The sequence below is a fragment of the Perca fluviatilis genome, chromosome 11 (genome assembly GCF_010015445.1).
Source record: "Perca fluviatilis chromosome 11, GENO_Pfluv_1.0, whole genome shotgun sequence".
Taxonomy (NCBI): domain Eukaryota; kingdom Metazoa; phylum Chordata; class Actinopteri; order Perciformes; family Percidae; genus Perca; species Perca fluviatilis.
In genome coordinates, this window is record NC_053122.1 from 4,755,475 (window position 1) to 4,773,437 (window position 17,963).

General features: G+C 44.8%; 1 protein-coding gene across 1 annotated transcript in view; it reads left to right on the plus strand.

Annotated features, from left to right (window-relative positions):
• kcnq3 (potassium voltage-gated channel, KQT-like subfamily, member 3) overlaps nt 1–17,963 on the plus strand; it is a 169,339-nt gene that overhangs the window by 139,442 nt on the left and 11,934 nt on the right. Inside the window, exons 2-9 of the mRNA XM_039814535.1 lie at nt 1,552–1,642; nt 1,845–1,971; nt 2,461–2,633; nt 3,136–3,309; nt 7,331–7,441; nt 8,400–8,495; nt 9,116–9,210; nt 9,709–9,735. Coding sequence (XP_039670469.1) covers nt 1,552–1,642; nt 1,845–1,971; nt 2,461–2,633; nt 3,136–3,309; nt 7,331–7,441; nt 8,400–8,495; nt 9,116–9,210; nt 9,709–9,735 — 894 coding nt within the window. The remainder of the gene's footprint in view (nt 1–1,551; nt 1,643–1,844; nt 1,972–2,460; nt 2,634–3,135; nt 3,310–7,330; nt 7,442–8,399; nt 8,496–9,115; nt 9,211–9,708; nt 9,736–17,963) is intronic.

The following is a 17,963-nucleotide window of genomic DNA, read 5'->3' on the forward strand; positions in this document are numbered from 1 at the left end:
AAAGAAAAGAATGATGCAATGGCTCTTTCAAAAACAGGTGTTTTTTTTCCCCAGCAGAGAGGGAAGGCTTTACATCACATGAGTCAAACTCAAGGCCCCGGGTGCCGAATCCGGGCCCCCTCGTAGATTTTGGATCCGGCTCGCAAATTTTGGCAAGTCTAGTTGTGCTCCAAACCCAAAAAGACGGGAAACAGTTTTGCTTGATTTGCTTAATTCTATGATGGTTAAGGACATTTTTTTGCTGACTTTTTTGGGGGACTTTACATTGACAACAATGCGACAAAAGTTAAAAAAAGCAACAAAAGTGTCCAAAACGCAACAATAAAAGATGGAAAACGCCACAAAAATGTTGGGAAAAAGCTAAAAAAAAAAATGCAACAAATGCGACACGCAGTAAGACAGTCGAAGATATTTGACTTTTTCGATGAAATAAAAGCATCTAAACGAACTCTGCATGTCTGGCCCTGGATTACACGCCATTTAGCTGACGCTCTTATCCAAAGCGACTTACAATTGCTCTAACGCCTCTGGAGCAACCAGGGGTTAAGTGCCTTGCTCAGGGACACGTTGGTTGATGTATCGCAGTGGGAAGTGAACCCAGGTCTCCCACACCAAAGGCATGTGTCACATCCACTGCGCCATCACCGCAACACCAATGGGTGTGATTCTTATTTTCCAGTGTCACCCATAGTGAAATAGATTTTGTCGCCCCTGCTTTACAGTATACGTGTGACTGTTGTTGTTGTTGTGCTGCAGCTGATTATGAAAGTGAACAGTAGAGATGTAGCTCCCTCTAGTGGCGACATTAAGACACTGCCTTCAACTCACTGTGTCCTTGTGTTCATCCCCCTGCTCAGTGGTGTAGTCTAATGTATTGTAGTGGGTATACTGTACTGTATATGTATGTATATATATATATATATATATATATATATATATATATATATATATATATATATATATATATATATATACCTGTCTCTATGGGAATTTAACATAGGGGTGTAGACCAGCGGTTTAGACATTAATGGCTGTGTGTTGAGTTATTTTGAGGGGACAGCACATTTACACTGTTATACAAGCTGTACACTTAATACTTTACATTGTAGCAAAGTGTAATTTCTTCAGTGTTGTCCCATTAAAAGATACAATGAAATATTTACTAAAATTTGAGGGGTGTACTCACTTTTGTGAGATACTGTATATGGAGGACAGGGGCATCATAGTGGGGGTTCTGGGTGTCCTCCCCCAGGAACTTTTAAGCATCAAAGACTTCATTTCCTGTATTCTGATACATTTGTATGCACCAATTTATGGTGGGAATCCCTTCATTTAGCCTATGTGAAGAAGAAAAACACAGATGACAATTCAAAATATATCAAAAATAGAATGGTGTATGGTGTTGCGTGTTACTGGGCATTTTTAAGTGGGTATATGGAAATCCTGGAGCTTTCTTAGTGGGTATACTGCGTCTACCTGTGTATCACGTAGACTACACCACTGGCCCCTGCTGTATGTACTGACCTGTTGTTGTTCTGTCTGCCTCTGCAGGTTTTTAATCGTTCTTGGATGTTTGATTCTGGCCATTCTGACGACGTTCAGGGAACACGAGAAGGTGTCTGCACACTGGCTGGTCATACTGGTGAGAGGACACGATTCCTTCGCTTCTGGGAAGCAGCTTTTTTTGTTGTGGACTTGTACAGGACTTAGGTTCCATTTCAAATGCTGATAGACAGTAGAACAAAGCAGAAGTAAAATAAAAAAAACTTTCTACACTGTGATTTTTGACGTAACCGAATGGCGACTGTTTTTTTTCCCTTTTGGGGGTTTTCCCCCCCGTACAGGAAACCTTCGCCATCTTCATATTCGGAGCAGAGTTTGCACTGAGGGTCTGGGCAGCGGGATGCTGCTGTCGCTACAAAGGATGGAGAGGGAGGCTCAAGTTCGCTCGCAAACCGCTCTGTATTCTAGGTAAGGAGCTGGAAGCATGAAATATAAGAGAGTGACATTATTAACTAGGGCTAAGGCATTAAGATCAATTTCCAACATGTTTTTTTTGTTCCTCTTTTTAGTCAACTTTAGCATGGGTGTGTAAACTTATGCAAGCCACTGTACATTTACTCCAGTACTATTCATAAGTCTAAATGTTGAGGTTCTTGTACTTTACTTGAGTCTTTTCTTTTCGGGCCACTTTCTACTTCTACTCCGCTACGTTTCAGATATTCTAGTATGAAAAAAGAAAGGACAAAAAGTGACGTTACGACACTATGGAGCATTGGATGAAAATATCCATTAACCTGCTTCCTATGTGTTCCAACTAAATCTCATTAACAGCATTTTAACAGCGTATTTTAGGTTCAATCAGCCCTTATATGGAGCTAATTCTACAGCTCTAAAAAAATCACTCTTCATTATCGGTTTGATAAAAGGCCTCACAGAGAGCGTCCCCTTCTGTCTCAGACATCTTCGTGCTGATTGCCTCGGTGCCGGTGGTGGCGGTGCGTAACCAGGGCAACGTGTTGGCCACGTCCCTGCGCAGCCTGCGCTTCCTGCAGATCCTGCGGATGCTGCGCATGGACCGGAGGGGGGGGACCTGGAAACTGCTGGGGTCGGCCATCTACGCTCACAGTAAGGTAGGAACAGACACAGCGACTCTGTTTGATACCAATAGCCATGTTTTCCATCTAATTGTCAGATTGTACCCCTCCTGTTGTCCTTGGGTCAAATTTGACCCATTTTCGAAAAATGTCTTTATCAGAAATTTGGGTTTTCTTTCATCCAAACTGTCAAAAGTAAAAATAAATGATTAGTTCACTTCTTTCATTGAATTTGGGTGTTTTATTCAATGTCATAGCATTTGAAAAGAAATTGATAAAAGAATGTTGAAAAAAACAACAAAAAGGTAAAAAAAAAAACATTAACCATAGTCCTCACAAATCCACCGGAGGTTAGAACGCCAACACAAAGAAAGAGGAAGGGGACGGACATCCGGCCAAAAAAAGAGTGACAACCGGCAGAATTTCCGGCAGCACCTGAACAATCCCAGAAAATGAAACGTCGTGGATATAGACTATAAAACCTGTAAACATCTGTGTGAAGAGAGTTTGTTGTGTAATCATGCGCGTGTTTGTGTAGGAGCTGATCACAGCCTGGTACATCGGCTTCCTGTCTCTGATCCTGGCGTCTTTCCTGGTCTACCTGGTGGAGAAGGACGACGTCTCCATGGACGTGTCCAACCACGACAACCCCACCGCTCAGCCCAAACCGCAGGACTTCGACACCTACGCCGACGCACTGTGGTGGGGGCTGGTACGTAGATTACATCACGTTTCTGTATAACGCTACTTTTTAATCCAGTTTTCAGAAGGACACAGGCAAAAAAACAACAACATTATTTTCATAATAAATCCTTCTTTTTCTCTGTAAATACAGCTTAAAGTCTTCCCTGACAAAATTCCTTTTAGATTCTAGATTATACGTGTTTAGTTGTTCATTATCAAAATCTGTGTTGCCCGTTCACAAACTTTTCGTCAATATTTACCTCCACCATCAATTCCAAGTATTCCTATTGGCTGGAAATTTAACATTTGCATTCGCATGAACTGGGGTAGACGCTCCATATTCATGCTCCATCTTGAAATACGTTAGCCAGTAAGAGACATACAGGACATACTGCTCCGCCTTTTACGTTTTTGCTGTCACATAATACACTCACAGGTGCTGCTAATGCTGCTAATGGGTATCGTAGCTTCCCGGCAAGTTTGAAGAACAAAACATGGACGACCAGAAAAAGAAAAAGGAGATTGAAAAGAGCAAGAGACCGGCGTCATCAGAAAAAAGAGAGAGAGTTGTTTGCGATATATGATCTCAACGCTAGACGGGAGAAATTCCCACACACTGGACCTTTAAGAAAGAACTTATGAAGTCTCATATGGTAAATGTATTGACTGTACTATGAAGTTGTGTTCCCTTCCATGTGATACCTTCAAAGACTTGCATCCATCTGACTGCAGCTGGGCGGACAGATTGCACTCAGCCAAATTATCAACCCATACCATTTTGGCTGGGATCCAAAAGTGGGATATCTGCCAAAAAAACTATTATCAGTTTTCCACTGGTAGTATTCTGCGTTTGTGTTGTGTTGTCAGGAAGCTCTTATGTCAAAGACTGCGGCTGAACAACGTGATATTTTGTCGGAGAATCCAATCTGAAAGACAAAGAAATAAAAGCTGATAGTGAGCCGGTAGCTTGTTGTGGAATCGCCCAGTGTTGCCAGAGCTTCATGCTCTAATGAATGCATCCAGTCATGGAGGTACTCTGCAGTTTTTCCAGCTTCATTAAGGAGACCGCCCTTCAACCGGGAGGCCACAGTTCAATTTCTATGACAGCAAGCATCTGCCCAGCTGAACTGTCCTTGAGCAAGACACTCAATCATCCACAGCTGCATGTTCCTGATGATGTTGTGACCCCGTGAACCACTGCACTGCCTTTTAGTGGATCGACACAGAGTTCACAGAGAGCAGCAGGGCTCACAGCCGAGTTTCTCAACAGAACTACTGTATATTTCTGCAGAGAAGGACACTGAGACTCTTCCAATGCCATTAATCTGTGTTACGGCTGTTACAAATGTTTCCTGTCGCACTTCATAGTCGAGAAATCCCTCAAGACCTTGTAAACTCAGACCAGGCCCCCAGAAAGTGCGGCAGGCTTTGGCCAAACGCCAGTGAATACTCAGAAATGAAGTCAGAAATGTAAGTTTAAGTGCGATATTGTTCCTCAATATATTGGAAGAGCAACATAACTTTATGGGCCCTATTTTAACGATCTGAAACCCAAGTATCAAACACCAAACGCAAGTAGCTTTTTGTGGGCGGATCTCGGGCGCTGTTGCTATGATACCGGCGGGATAAATGACTCTTGCGCCCGACGCAAATCTAAAATGGGTTGGTCTGAAGTAGCTACATTACTCATAAGTGTGGTTTGGGCGTAACGTGCAATAAACCAATCAGAGCGTTATCTCACATTCCCTTTAAAGGCAGGCACGCTTGTTCCATGGCGGATTGCTATTATAATGGCGGATTTGCTAGGCGCACGCTCTGAATACATCCATGGGCGCACGCCAGGAGCGGTTCACAGCCGAGGAGACCGATGTTTGCTATTGAGTTTTCTTTTTGACAAAATGTTAATAAAGAAATGTCACAAAAACATACTTTCCGATGTTTTGGGCTTACTCTCACTGAATCACGAGGTTATGAATGCATGGGGATATTTCTGCAATATAGTCTAACATTACACCGGGATGACCTCACTATAGACGATGCAGCTCTTCTGTCTCTCCTCTCCCGTGCTGCTGCTGCTGCTGCTGCTGGGGCATTTGGGTCAAGTGGCATCGGCACATGCAATTCAACATCACTTCTCCTTAAGTCCTCTAATATTTCCTCATTATTGTCATCAACACATCCATGACTCATGGAAATGTTATGTAAAACAAGGTCATATTTTTCCTTGTAATTATGTATGGTTTGCAAAAATGGGAACTGCTGCGTCCATGTAGATGAGAGAAGCAGTGTATGTGCGGTATGCACACGCTACATTATGCGCCCCTAAAATAGCTTCTGAATAACGTGCCACTGACTTTAGACCAGGTTTTTCCTGGTCTGTGGCAGAATTGTTTTCTGAAACTGCAAAATAGCACCAAGGAACGTTTGTGCCTGAACACGCCTCCTCTTTTTACTGAACCACCCCCTGGAGCGCAAGTTCATTCCCTTATTTACCAACGTGTAGAGGGAAAAGTCTGCTGTGCATCAGGTGCAAAATAGGAATGATAAATGCATTGGTTTACAAAGCCAATTGCACTGGGTGCAAGGTAGGCTATGTGTCAACTTGTAAAAAGTCCTGTTAGCTGTTAGAACCAGCACTTTTTGGAAAACGTCCGCCATTACACAAAATGTCTGACATTCAAAGACAAACAATCTGTTTTACCTGTTGACAGGACAACACCATGGAAGGAGTTTTACAAAAGCTTTGTTTTCAGTAACCTAAAACCTGGCTCCCAGGAAGCAATTTGACATAGCGATCAAACAGTACAATTGCAACTTCTGTGTCCGTCACATGATGCCCTCTGGCCCAAAAAGACTTTTCCCCACAGACTTAAATGGCGAAAGACGTGTCTTTTTGAGTGTCACAACCTCTGTGAAATGACTCGTCGCTATAAAAATTTGATCCATTCGGTTCGATAACATTTGGAAAGTCTAGAAGAGCCGCACAAATAAATCATTTAAATCCCCATTCAAGTTAGTGTAGCAGTAAACAGGAAGTAGCCTGCTTTACGGCCCGCACAGTGTGGAAGAAGCATTGACATATATATATAATGGACCAATAGACCCTGTTGCTCTGGACGGAGACCAGTGAAGGCTATTAGAAGCACTTTTCCGGTGATCTCTTGCTTTACTGCGCAGCCCCCAACTGAGAGAGACATCGTAAATGTGACGTGAGCAACCTGTCTGAAAGTTGTAAGTCTTCTGGTAGCTGTGCCGAGAGAAATCTCAATCATTCCCAATCTTACAGAGACGGAGAGCGTAGGTATATGTAAGGAGATAACATGGGTACAGGCTAATTATTGCTAACTAACATGCTAGTTAACATTAGTAATTAAACCTAAACAGCTAATGTAAGTCCAAACTGCCTGTGAGCTTCTCCTGTACTATACGGTAATTCCTCTACTGTGCGACAGTAAGTCACTTGGTTATGACACAATCGTTAGCCTATTTTTACAAAAACGTCTACTACGGAGCCATAACGTGAGGTACAAGGTAATGGAGCCTTTTATACATTGTCGTGTTTCTTTAGAACTAAACAATGGAACAATAGAGTCTTTAAATGCTTCAGATGTAAAGTTATTCGCAGTCAAGTGACTGGCGGTCAGTGGAATGCTAACAGGAGGTGATACCTTTGTAGCAACAAAATGGCGCCATCGGAGGTTCGAGTTCTGAAGCTTACCCCCTTGGGAAGAAGTGCCGATCATTCGGGTGCCCTGATAGCTCAGTTGGTAGAGAGGGCGCTCATATATAGAGGCTTACTCCTCGACGCAGCGGGCCTGACCTGTGGCCCTTTGCTTCATGTTATTCCCTTTTTTTTTTTTTTTTTTTTTTCTCTCTCCTCTTTCATGTCTTCAGCTGTCTTGTCAAAATAAAGGCTGAAAATGCCCAAATGCACTTGGCTTCATGCACCAGCGAGCAAAGCTGTATCCAGTTCTTGTTATACATCCATGACTCAGACATTTGAAAGTAACTTTGAAAATGTTAAATCTTCTTTTGTCTGTCTTTTGCAGATCACGCTGACCACCATCGGTTACGGGGACAAAACCCCAAAGACCTGGGCTGGGAGACTGTTAGCCGGCACTTTTGCTCTGATCGGAGTGTCCTTCTTCGCTTTGCCTGCAGTGGGTACACTCTCCTGTATTGTATACTGTATATTAATTGCAGCAGTACTGAATTCTGAATACATTGATCTCACGCCGCTGATGATGGTTAACTGCAACAATGTATCCTCACACAACGGTTCGTATGATATCGTGTGTTATCCTACGAATGTCTAGCAACACGAGCGGTCAGTGCGTGGAGAACTTGTTCAGGCAACAAAACTACTTGGTTAGGTTTAGGAAAAGATTTATTATTAGTTTATTACGTAACTTACGTAAGTTATGTTAGGACCACTGCAGCAGGTGCAGCCACGATCCGGGTGCCACCACAATCCAAGGAAATTTCTATGTAAGCCAACACACCTGCACCAATTTTCTATTATTTAACTACTGCTTCTGTCTGTACAGAACCAATGCTCCAATGCTTGGAGCATCAAATAACGTCCATAAAATAACAGCTAGTAGTGTCTTTTGCCCTTTACCGCGGAGAACTGACCCCCCCCCCCCTTTAGATGCTTGTGTCCACGGCATCCAAAATGTTAAGACAATATTTAAATGAACTGTGTAGGATAACCAGCTGAACTTCTTACCCCATAGGAGCCCAAATGTAACCTGAGATCCTCTGGTAAGTCACTCTTGGTCACTCCCTGGTCAAAACTAAAGGGGATCGGGTCTTTTCTGCTCGAACCAACCCGTTGTGGAACGACTTACTGGAGGTGATCAGGGAAGCAGACACATTGTCTACTTTTAAGTCTCATCTAAAAACTCACTACTTTAGACTTGCTTTTTATTGATTTTATTGCTGTTTGTTAATTTTCTGTCATTTATGTTGTATTTGTTGTTGCCTTTAACTGAACGTAAAGCACTTTGTACCTTGTTGAAAAGCGCTTTATAAATAAAGGTATTATTATTATTATTATCTCTGGTGGTATTACATGCACAGTACACAGTCAGTTGACTGTGTGTTTTGTGGCTGCAGGGGATTCTGGGTTCAGGCTTGGCTCTCAAGGTCCAGGAGCAGCACAGACAGAAGCACTTTGAGAAGCGCAGACATCCTGCCGCCGGGCTCATCCAGGTGAGACACGACGTCATCAGCAACCTTCTCAGTTCTCTCATGATCCAGGGTCCAGCTGTTTATGTAGAGCTGACTGAATCCTACAATTTAACCCCTCGAGAACGGCCATTGTTGGAAATCGTTGTTAACACGATACTGTTTAAATCCATCTAAAATAAAAACCATAACAGCCAGAGCGTTCATTCTTTCTGCAGCAGAAAGCGGAGGCTTATGTCTTTCGCATCACATCATGTTACAGGACCTGCGGCCTACGCCTTTAAACTCTGCTCATAAAAATGAGCATATCTCAAAAACTTTAAGAAATATTTTGTTTATGTTTCTACATTTAGAAATCTTTTGGATCGATATGTTATGTGTGTTCATTTACATATATACATATATCTGATGGAAACACATGCCCCATTTTTGTATTTATTTTATTTACGACACAATTTCAATATTTTTATTAATTATTACAGTTTATTGATTTAAGAGAACCTTTTAGCTTAGCTTGTACTAATTTTAGGAATTAAAAGCATTTGAAGATACTCCAAGACATGACAGACTGGCGGACCATTTCTATTGCAGATTCAAGGGTTTTAATTGTAAGACTATTTGCTGTTTTGTCTTCTTATCTCAAGTCTGCCTGGCGATATTATTCCACCAATCCAATCAGGGAAGACCTTATAGCCACGTGGAGATTTTATGAAACTATCATCTCTCTTCCCTGTTTCAGGTAAGTAATACCAAACTAAACATTAAATTGACATGGCATGTGCCTCTTTCATAGTCCTCCATCAGGGTTCTCATGGTCATGGAAAACCTGGAAACGTCATGGAATTTCCAAATCTAGAAAAACGAAAAGCAGGGAATGGCAATCTACGCCAATCAGTCCCAAAACGTCCCAGTTAGAGAGGGGGTCAGCCCTATGGTCCCACAGCCCTATGGTCCCACAGCCCAATGGTCCCACAGCCCTATGTTTCCACAGCCCAAAGGTCCCACAGCCCTATGTTCCCACAGCCCTATGTTCCCACAGCCCAATGGTCCCACAGCCCTATGTTCCCACAGCCCTATGGTCCACAATGGATGTGAATGACAACTTCCCGCACATTGAGCATACATATTGAAGCGTTCAAATGTGTCTTCTGACTTATAGAGACTGTTGAAAGATTGTTAAGTGCAACTCTGTGTTCAGTTGATAACTTTGGCACTTTGTTTTTCTCTCCATCCGTAGGAAGGAGCACTTGGAGGCCATGGCGAGGTAGGTCACTGATGTTTGATCTCCAGTGGGGGTACTGTAAATCACACAGAGTTGCTGCCCAGAGTCTTTCTGATGGCGCTTTAATTAGCCGGGAAAGACTAATGATGGTGTCCCCCCCTCGTCTGCTTTGAAAATAGCTTCATATATCACAAGTCGAATAAATCTCTGCACTAATGCGGTAAATATGTGATTGGTGATATAAAACCCCGGCTCGTGCCTGCTCTTTAATAGTGCTGCCTTCCACATCAGCTACTTTGAAGAGATTTAGGCGGAGATACTGTTTTTTTTTTAGAAACCTATTAGTGGGTCCATTAGTTATGTTTCAATTATGAATGACAGTTTTGATCGGGTAATTAGGGCCCAAGATGGGGTCTTTCGGTTTGATTTTCTGCAGTGGGATATTAACAAGTCTCTGCAGCAAAACATGTCCTGAAAAATCTCACTCATTTGTGGAGGAAAGGTATTTTGTCTTCATTAGCTGCTGAAAGGTCATAAGTGCATCGCAGTAATTAATACACAGTTATTTCTGGTGACCACAGACATCAGTGTAACTATATACAGGGTTTCCGCGGAGTCTTAAAAAGTAAATGGCCTAGTCTATTGGAAGATGCTAGATCGGATCCACTAGACGCTAGCATCTACCATAGTCTATATCCTCGACGTTCCACTTCCGGGATTGCTCCGGTGCGGCCAGAAATTACGCCGGACGTCCCTCATTTTGGCCAAATGTCCGTCTTCTTCCTCTATCCTCTATCATCCCTTACAGGCAGAATTGTTGATGTTGCCATCTGGATTACGCTTTAAAGTGCTCATATTATGAAAAAAAATCCCTTTTTCTGGGATTTGAGGTGTTATTTTGTGTCTCTGGTGCTTCCACACCCATACAAACTTTGAAAAAAAACATCCATGGTGTTCTGAGTGAGATACGGTTTCTGAATGTGTCCTGCATTCAGTCTCCAGGTGAGCTGGTCAAAATCTGCACGGCTTTCTACGTCACTAGCCGAAAGGAAGGGTCCTAGGTGGCTAACCGTGAGCATGCTAACTCGTTCTCAATGGCAAAACACTGCTACAACACACACAAATTCACCCTAATCTACAAAATAAATTGTATAGAACTACTTCGATGTCCCTGTTCTGCAGGTATTCCACGCAAAGTTGGAAGTGCGCCCTTGTTTAGAAGAAGTCTCCCGGCTAATAGTGCCTTGTGCGGACCAAAGTTGGAGAAACAGCTAGCTAGCTCATGTTATCCTTACCTAGCTACTGAGCATGTGCGACTGACAATATGGTGTTTTTTGAAAATTAAACCATGTAAACCTATTCTGGTACAATCTCAAATTACAATTATGAACCTGAAAATGAGCATAATATGGGAGCTTTAAACTCCCAAAACTCAGAACCAACAGATATAAACAATCTTTTGTACCTGCAGCTATTCTACTTCTTAATTCTATAATGAAACATAGATAACTTATTATGTATTGATTGTTTACTGTTTTTTTATTGTTTTTAACTATGCCTGCAAGGTAGGCAATCTCTGTATTGTGTGTGTGTGATTGTGTGTGATTTGTACTATACTATCTGCTGCACAACAAATTGCCCCATTGGGGGACAATAAAGTAACTTCAACTTGAACTTTGTGTTTTAAACTCCGGTTGATTTATGAGGACTATGGTTAACTGCTCCTCAATAAAAATCCTCCTCCTGAACAATCTGTCCCCCTCACTTCAGAAATCATGGCTACACGACCAGACTGCACATTTTTTCCCAGAGGAACTTTAAACCCAGCCTCTTTCTGCACCCCTGTGTCGGGCTGTTGGACTCTCCCAGTCCTAACGTAGGCTCATTACATCGGAGCGTTCTGCACCGACGCCTCTTGGCCTCCGTTGAGCCGCCATGTTTAACAAGCTGGATTAAGTTACGGCTGCTAAAAGCTACAGAGTAGCAACAACAGGAGCCCTGATACACCGGCTGATAGAGAGGGGGGGCAGTTCACTCAGACACTTAGGCAATAGTGTTTGTTTTGTAGGTGAAATTAAAGGGGTAGTTCACCCAAATGACCTAAAAAAAAGAAGTGATCTCAATCAGGGCCTGAAGTTAACGTTTTTGGCCACCAGCCACTGTGGCTCTTTCACAGGCTTTTTACTAGCCAATTTATGATGATTCGTGGTCCTTAGTTGCTTCTAATTTTACGTTTTTAGTCCTGATTACAAAAGGATTCAACTTCTCGTTCTCTGACCCGAACACACAACAGCAGTACTTGTTTTTCGTGCTGTGAATCAGCTACTCAAAAACTTTGCCTTTGTCGCCAACTGTCCACTTGGTATTAAAACATCTTCTTTTACTTCTCTTTGAAATATTCTCATCTCGTTGTCGGTCGCTTGTTTCAGCCAGCCTCTTTACACAAGAGACAATAGACTTGGTTGAAATGTAAAAGAGCAACAATGGAAAAACAACAACTAATGAATCACTTAATTACCATTGGCTAGCTGCCAACATGACAGGTTGATTTCACTCGCCAGTTTCACCCACCAATGTCAAAAATCACCCGCATTAGGTGCTGTTAATTTCAGGCCCTGAAATCAATCGTCGCACATAGTTTTGGCCAAAAACAGCGCCAGCCCTTTGAGACCAATAAGGTTCTCGAGACGTGGCACAGGGTCTTGGCCCACAATGTTAAAGGTCTCACTTATGGCGTTTTTCGACTACGTGGTACCTGCTGGACTCGGCTCAGCTCGGCCGCGGTGTCCCGTCCTCCTTTTTCCAGATTTAGTACCGCCTCATGCGCGATGACGCAGTGATTAATAATAATAATAAATTGAATTTATATAGCGCTTTTCATGGACTCAAAGTCGCTTTACAGGGCAGGGTAGATTATAAAAACATAACAAAACAAAACGAGCAAACAAAACAAGTAGAACAAAACAAGATACAGATGAAAAAGGGAGGGGGGCAGGTGGACTATGGGTAGGCTGAGGTGAAGAGATGGGTCTTGAGGCGGGACTGGAAGATGGTGAGGGACTCAGAGGTGCGGGATCTCTTGGGGAGGGAGTTCCAGAGCCTGGGAGCTGCTCTGGAGAAGGCTCTGTCCCCAAAACAGCGCGGGTTGGACTTTTGGATGGAGAGGAGACCGGCTGAGGTGGATCTGAGGGACCGTGAGGGTTGGTAAGGGGAGAGGAGGTCAGTGAGGTATGAAGGGGCCAGATGGTGGAGGGCTTTATAGGTGAGGACCAGGATTTTGTAGGTGATCCGGTTGGGAAATGGGAAGCCAGTGGAGTTGTTTTAGGACTGGAGTGATGTGGTGCCAGGATTTGGAGCAGGTAATGAGGCGGGCGGCTGAGTTCTGGACCAGTTGGAGTCGGTTGATGTTGGTAGAGCTGATGCCGAGGAGAAGTGAGTTGCAGTAGTCCAGTCGGGGAGGAGATGAAGGCGTGAATGAGTCTTTCAGCAGCGGGGGGTGTGAGAGAGGGTCTGATTTTGGCGATGTTGCGGAGGTGAAAGAAGGAGGGTTTTAATGACTTGACGGATGTGAGGCTCAAGGGAGAGGGTGGAATCAAAGATAACGCAAGGTTGCGGGCCTGGGAGAGGGGGGAGACAATGGTGCCGTCGATGGTGAGAGTGGGGTTATTGGTTTTGCTGAGTGTGGATTTGGAGCCGATCAGAAGGAATTCTGTTTTGTCGCTGTTGAGTTTGAGGAAGTTGTGTTGCATCCAGGTTTTAATAGCTGACAGACAGGAGTTGATGTGGGAGAGGGAGGATTGTGGGGGGATTTGGTGCTGAGGTAGATCTGGGTGTCGTCAGCATAGCAGTGGAAGTCCAGGTTGAAGTGGGCGGAGTATCTGACCAAGAGGGAGGATGTAGATGATGAAGAGGAGGGGGCCAAGTACGGGCCTTGGGGAACACCTTGAGTGACTGTGGCTGTGGCAGAGGTGTGGTTGTGGAGAGAGATGAAATGGGATCTGTTGGAAAGGTAGGAGTGGAGCCAGCTGAGTGCAGTACCGTCGATACCGGAGGTCTTTGAGTCTGGTGAGCAGGATGTTATGGCTCACAGTATCGAAGGGCTGCACTCAGGTCGAGGAGGATGAGGATGTTGAGGGAACGGTGTCAGCAAAGGTGAGGAGGTCGTTGAGGACTTTGAGGAGAGCGGTTTCTGTGCTGTGTAGGGGCGAAAACCAGATTGGAGAGGTTCGAACAGGTTATTGGCAAGAAGATGGGTTTGTAGTTGTGAGGCGACTATGCGTTCCAGGGTTTTAGACAGAAAGGGGAGGTTGGATATTGGGCGGTAGTTGTTGAGAGAGGAGGGATCCAGACCAGGTTTTTAAGGATTGGGGTGACAGCGGCAGTTTTGAAAGCAGAGGGGACAGTTCCAAGGGACAGTGAGGAGTTGAAGAGGTTAGTGAGGTAGGGGCATAGGACCGGGAGGCAGGACTTCAGAAGTGGAGTAGGGAGGGGTCAAGGGAGCAGGTAGTGGGTTTGGAAGAGCTGATGAGTTTGGAGATTTCAGGAGGAGTGACTGGGTTAAACTGGGAGAGGAGGAAGTGTGGAGGAGGGGTCGGGGAGGTCTGGAGGGATGGAGAGAGGAGGGTCCAAGGTAGGTGCTGGAGTAGATCCTGGAAGGTCAGATACAGGGGATAGGGATTTGTAAATGAGATTGATTTTGTCAGTGAAAAAGTGGAGGAATGAGTTGCAGAGATCCGGGGTAAGGTAAGAGGAAGGAGCTGTTGGTCCGAGGCTTGATGAGGTTGTTCAATGTGGAGAAGAGGGTTCTGGGGTTTTGGCAGGGGTCGGTGAGGATGGTGGAGAGGTAGGCAGATTTGGCAGCAATGAGGGCATCTTTGTAGGCGATGAGATGGGATTTATAGGCTTCATGATGGACTGTGAGGGATGATTTCTTTGTCAGACGTTCAAGTTGGCGGCCAGTTTGTTTCATTTTTCGGAGTGCAGGTGTGTACCAGGGTGAAGAGGTGTTAAAAGTGACGAGTTTTGTTTTGAGGGGGGCCAGGGTGTTGAGGGAGGTAGACAAGGTGGAGTTGAGGTGGTCTGTGAGGTCATCGGGTGAGGTGAGGGTTGAGTCCAGGTGGAGAGTGGTGGAGAGCAGGTCAGAGAGATGGTGGGGATTGATAGATTTGAGGTTGCGGAAGGTGATTTCTCTGAGGAGGCGGGGGCGTGGGGTTGGAGAAGGGGATGGTGAACCATTTCGTTTTGTGATCAGAGAGAGAGAAAGAAGGCATGGATGGAGGTCGAGCACTGGTTTGTTGGTGGAGCAGACCAGGTCGAGGGTGTGACCTTTTCATGGGTGGGGAATGTGACATGTTGGGTGAGAGAGAAGTTATCCAGTAAAATTTTGAATTCTGATGAGAGCTTGCATGTGGGGGAGTCCATGTGGATGTTTAAGTCACCGAGTAGCAGCAGACGGTGAGAGAGAAGATGAGGCTAGTGTGAGGAGTTCAGTAAAATCAGAGAGGAAGGAGGGATTTGGTTTAGGTGGCCGGTAAATGAGGATGACTGTCATGGAGGAAAGAGTTTTGAAGGCGAGATATTCAAACGATGATACTGAGGGGAGGGTGAGTTCTGTGATCCGGAAGTTCTGATTGAAAATGCGGCGGGGCACACCTCCCGCGGTGGGAGGCGGGGTTTGCAGATGTGTTTGTAGCCGGGGGATGCTTGGTTGAGGGAGAAGAAGTCGTTGGGTTGTTGCCAGGTTTCGGTTGAGCAGAAGGAAGTCAAGAGTGTTGTCGAGGATTAGTTCATGGAGGACAGGGGCTTTATTGTTGAGCCGTCCGGGTTGTAGGAGGGCAAAGTTGGCATGGTGAGAGGGTGGTGGGATGGGGGCAGGCTGGAGAGATCTGAGGTTGTCCCGGTTAGTGCGTGGCGGTCGTTAGGGTGTGGGGGTATTGCAGTTGAGGGGGACAGTGAGCCGATTAGCAAATGATTGGAGAGTATGATTGAGTGTATGTGAAGTGGGGAAAGCACTGTAGTCCGGTCCCGGTTTTCTGTGTAGCCTGATGATGCGTTCAGCCCTATGTGAACCAGTGGGTGAAGCATTCAGATGACGTGGGACAGGTGCAACAGAGCGTGCAGGTGACCAGATGGATGGAATGGATTGTCCGTGGTGGAAGAAAACAAACTTGCGGCGAGAGCTTCTGTGGATGTAACGTCGACGTAGAAGTCCGAGCTGTTTGATGACTGGGATGCAGGATGGAATGGAGTAGTTGACGAAGTGGACCAGTTGCAGAGTTGAATATTTGATCATGATGCCGACGGAGGGACGGAGAGCTCCGTGATAGTGGTTAGCCGTGGGCTAGGAGCACAGAGGTGGAGGTGGAGATGGATGAATGAGGTGATTGCCAAAATGATCCACAGCATGACCGGAAGGAGAGGAATGTCTAGTCTTGGTCGCGGCTCGCATCTGGTGGAGGTTGCCTATGAGGAGGAGGTCAGCAATCGGGTTAGCCGCGAAGCAGCTAGGATTTGCCGCCACGCGTTTTGGTGAACGGGGGCAGCTAGCTAGCGGCTAACCGACGAGGCAAGAGTCCGGTCAAGGAGCCCCAGGCGGCTTCGGGAACCAGCAGAGAGACTGTCCAGAGGTACAGAGGCTGTCCAGAGGTAGGGGGTACAGCGAACACAAACACAAGAGAATAGCAGACGAATAGCAGATGAATAGCAGACGGAGAAGCGGCGAATAACCAGCGCCAGCGTCCTCTCACGTCGATTAGTGACGATTCTCTCCGACCAATCAGTAGTCAGTCCCTCCAGAAAAATGTGATTATGCGATCGCATAATTCAATGCATAATCAGCCAAAAAAAAAAATCAAATACGACGCATTTTCGCCGCATAAATTGCCGATTTCCGCGCAAAATATGCGGTGCTTGCATGATTTCATAATCCCCGAATTTTCATTGCAAAAAAGTCACATAACATATCTTAGCAGAAAGTTGAAAAATGTTGCGTTTACTTCACACAAGAGCAGCCATTTTCCCCTGTTGCCATGGGAACATTATGAAGTGATGTAATTACGCGACGTGAACATCATCGAAAAGCTGAAAACCCCGCGATGAAGCCATGATGAAACCGCAATTTTTGCAAGTTCCCGCAATTTCATTGCATAAAATTGCATAAATATTCCGCATATTCCATCGCATTTTTTAAGAAAATGTGCCGCATAATCTGCAGGTTTTCACGTCACCTTTTGGTATCGCCTCAGCTCGCTTGGAACCTCCACGGAGGTGATACTATAAAAAGTACCTGTTGGCAGGCACCAGGGACCTTTTTATCATAATGGAAAACTAAAAAAGGCGAGTAGAGTCGAGCTGAGTCGAGCAGGTACCATGTCATGGAAAAACGCCAATAGATCTAATAACAGCAGAACAGATGAAAGCACAGAATCCATTACAGTTAATAGGTTGTTAGTTACTGTTACCTTTAGTTTAGTGCAGTTTGGGTTGAGTGTTTGGGTCTGAAACCAGACTGAAAAACTAACTGCTGGCTGGAAAGCATCTTGTTCAACAGTTTGGACAGGTCATGAAGGGTGAGATTTGAGATGAAGCATGGAGAGAATGGGAGAAGGAAAGAAAAAAAGGCAGATAGATGAAGACATAGAGGTGGGGAATCAACAAAGGAAAGGACAAATATGTAGAGACACGGAAGGATGTAGAGAGGGCGAAACAGAACGTGACGAAAGAGAGAGGTAGAGAGAGTTTTAACGGGCTTGTAGGATCAGCGGCCTGGAAATTAGCAGTCTGACATTATCTTGTTGCTCTGAGCGAAGAGGTGGCTGACGGCCAGAAACTACAGCAGAGCTGCCAGGTGCAACGAGCGGGTGATAAGCCACTTATTCTGTGTGTGTGTGTGTGTGTGTGTGTGTGTGTGTGTGTGTGTGTGTGTGTGTGTGTGTGTGTGTGTGTGTGTGTGTGTGTGGGTGCACTGAGCGATATTAGACCTCTTATCTGTGGTATTGTGTAGTCTATTCAACACAGCACTGAGAGAAAATTATAACCCATCTGAGAGTCAATTTTGTGTGTGTGTGTGTGTGTGTATGTGTGTATGTGTGTGTGTGCGTTCACCAAGCCATATTAGACCTTTTATCTGTGGTATTGTGTAGTCTATTCAACACAATACCACTGTGTGTGTATGTGTGTGTGTGTGTGTGTGTGTGTGTGTGTGTTGTTGAGCGAGGACAGTGTTTTGCAAGAATAGGTCAGTTAAGTCGGCCCGATCTTCCTCCACGAGT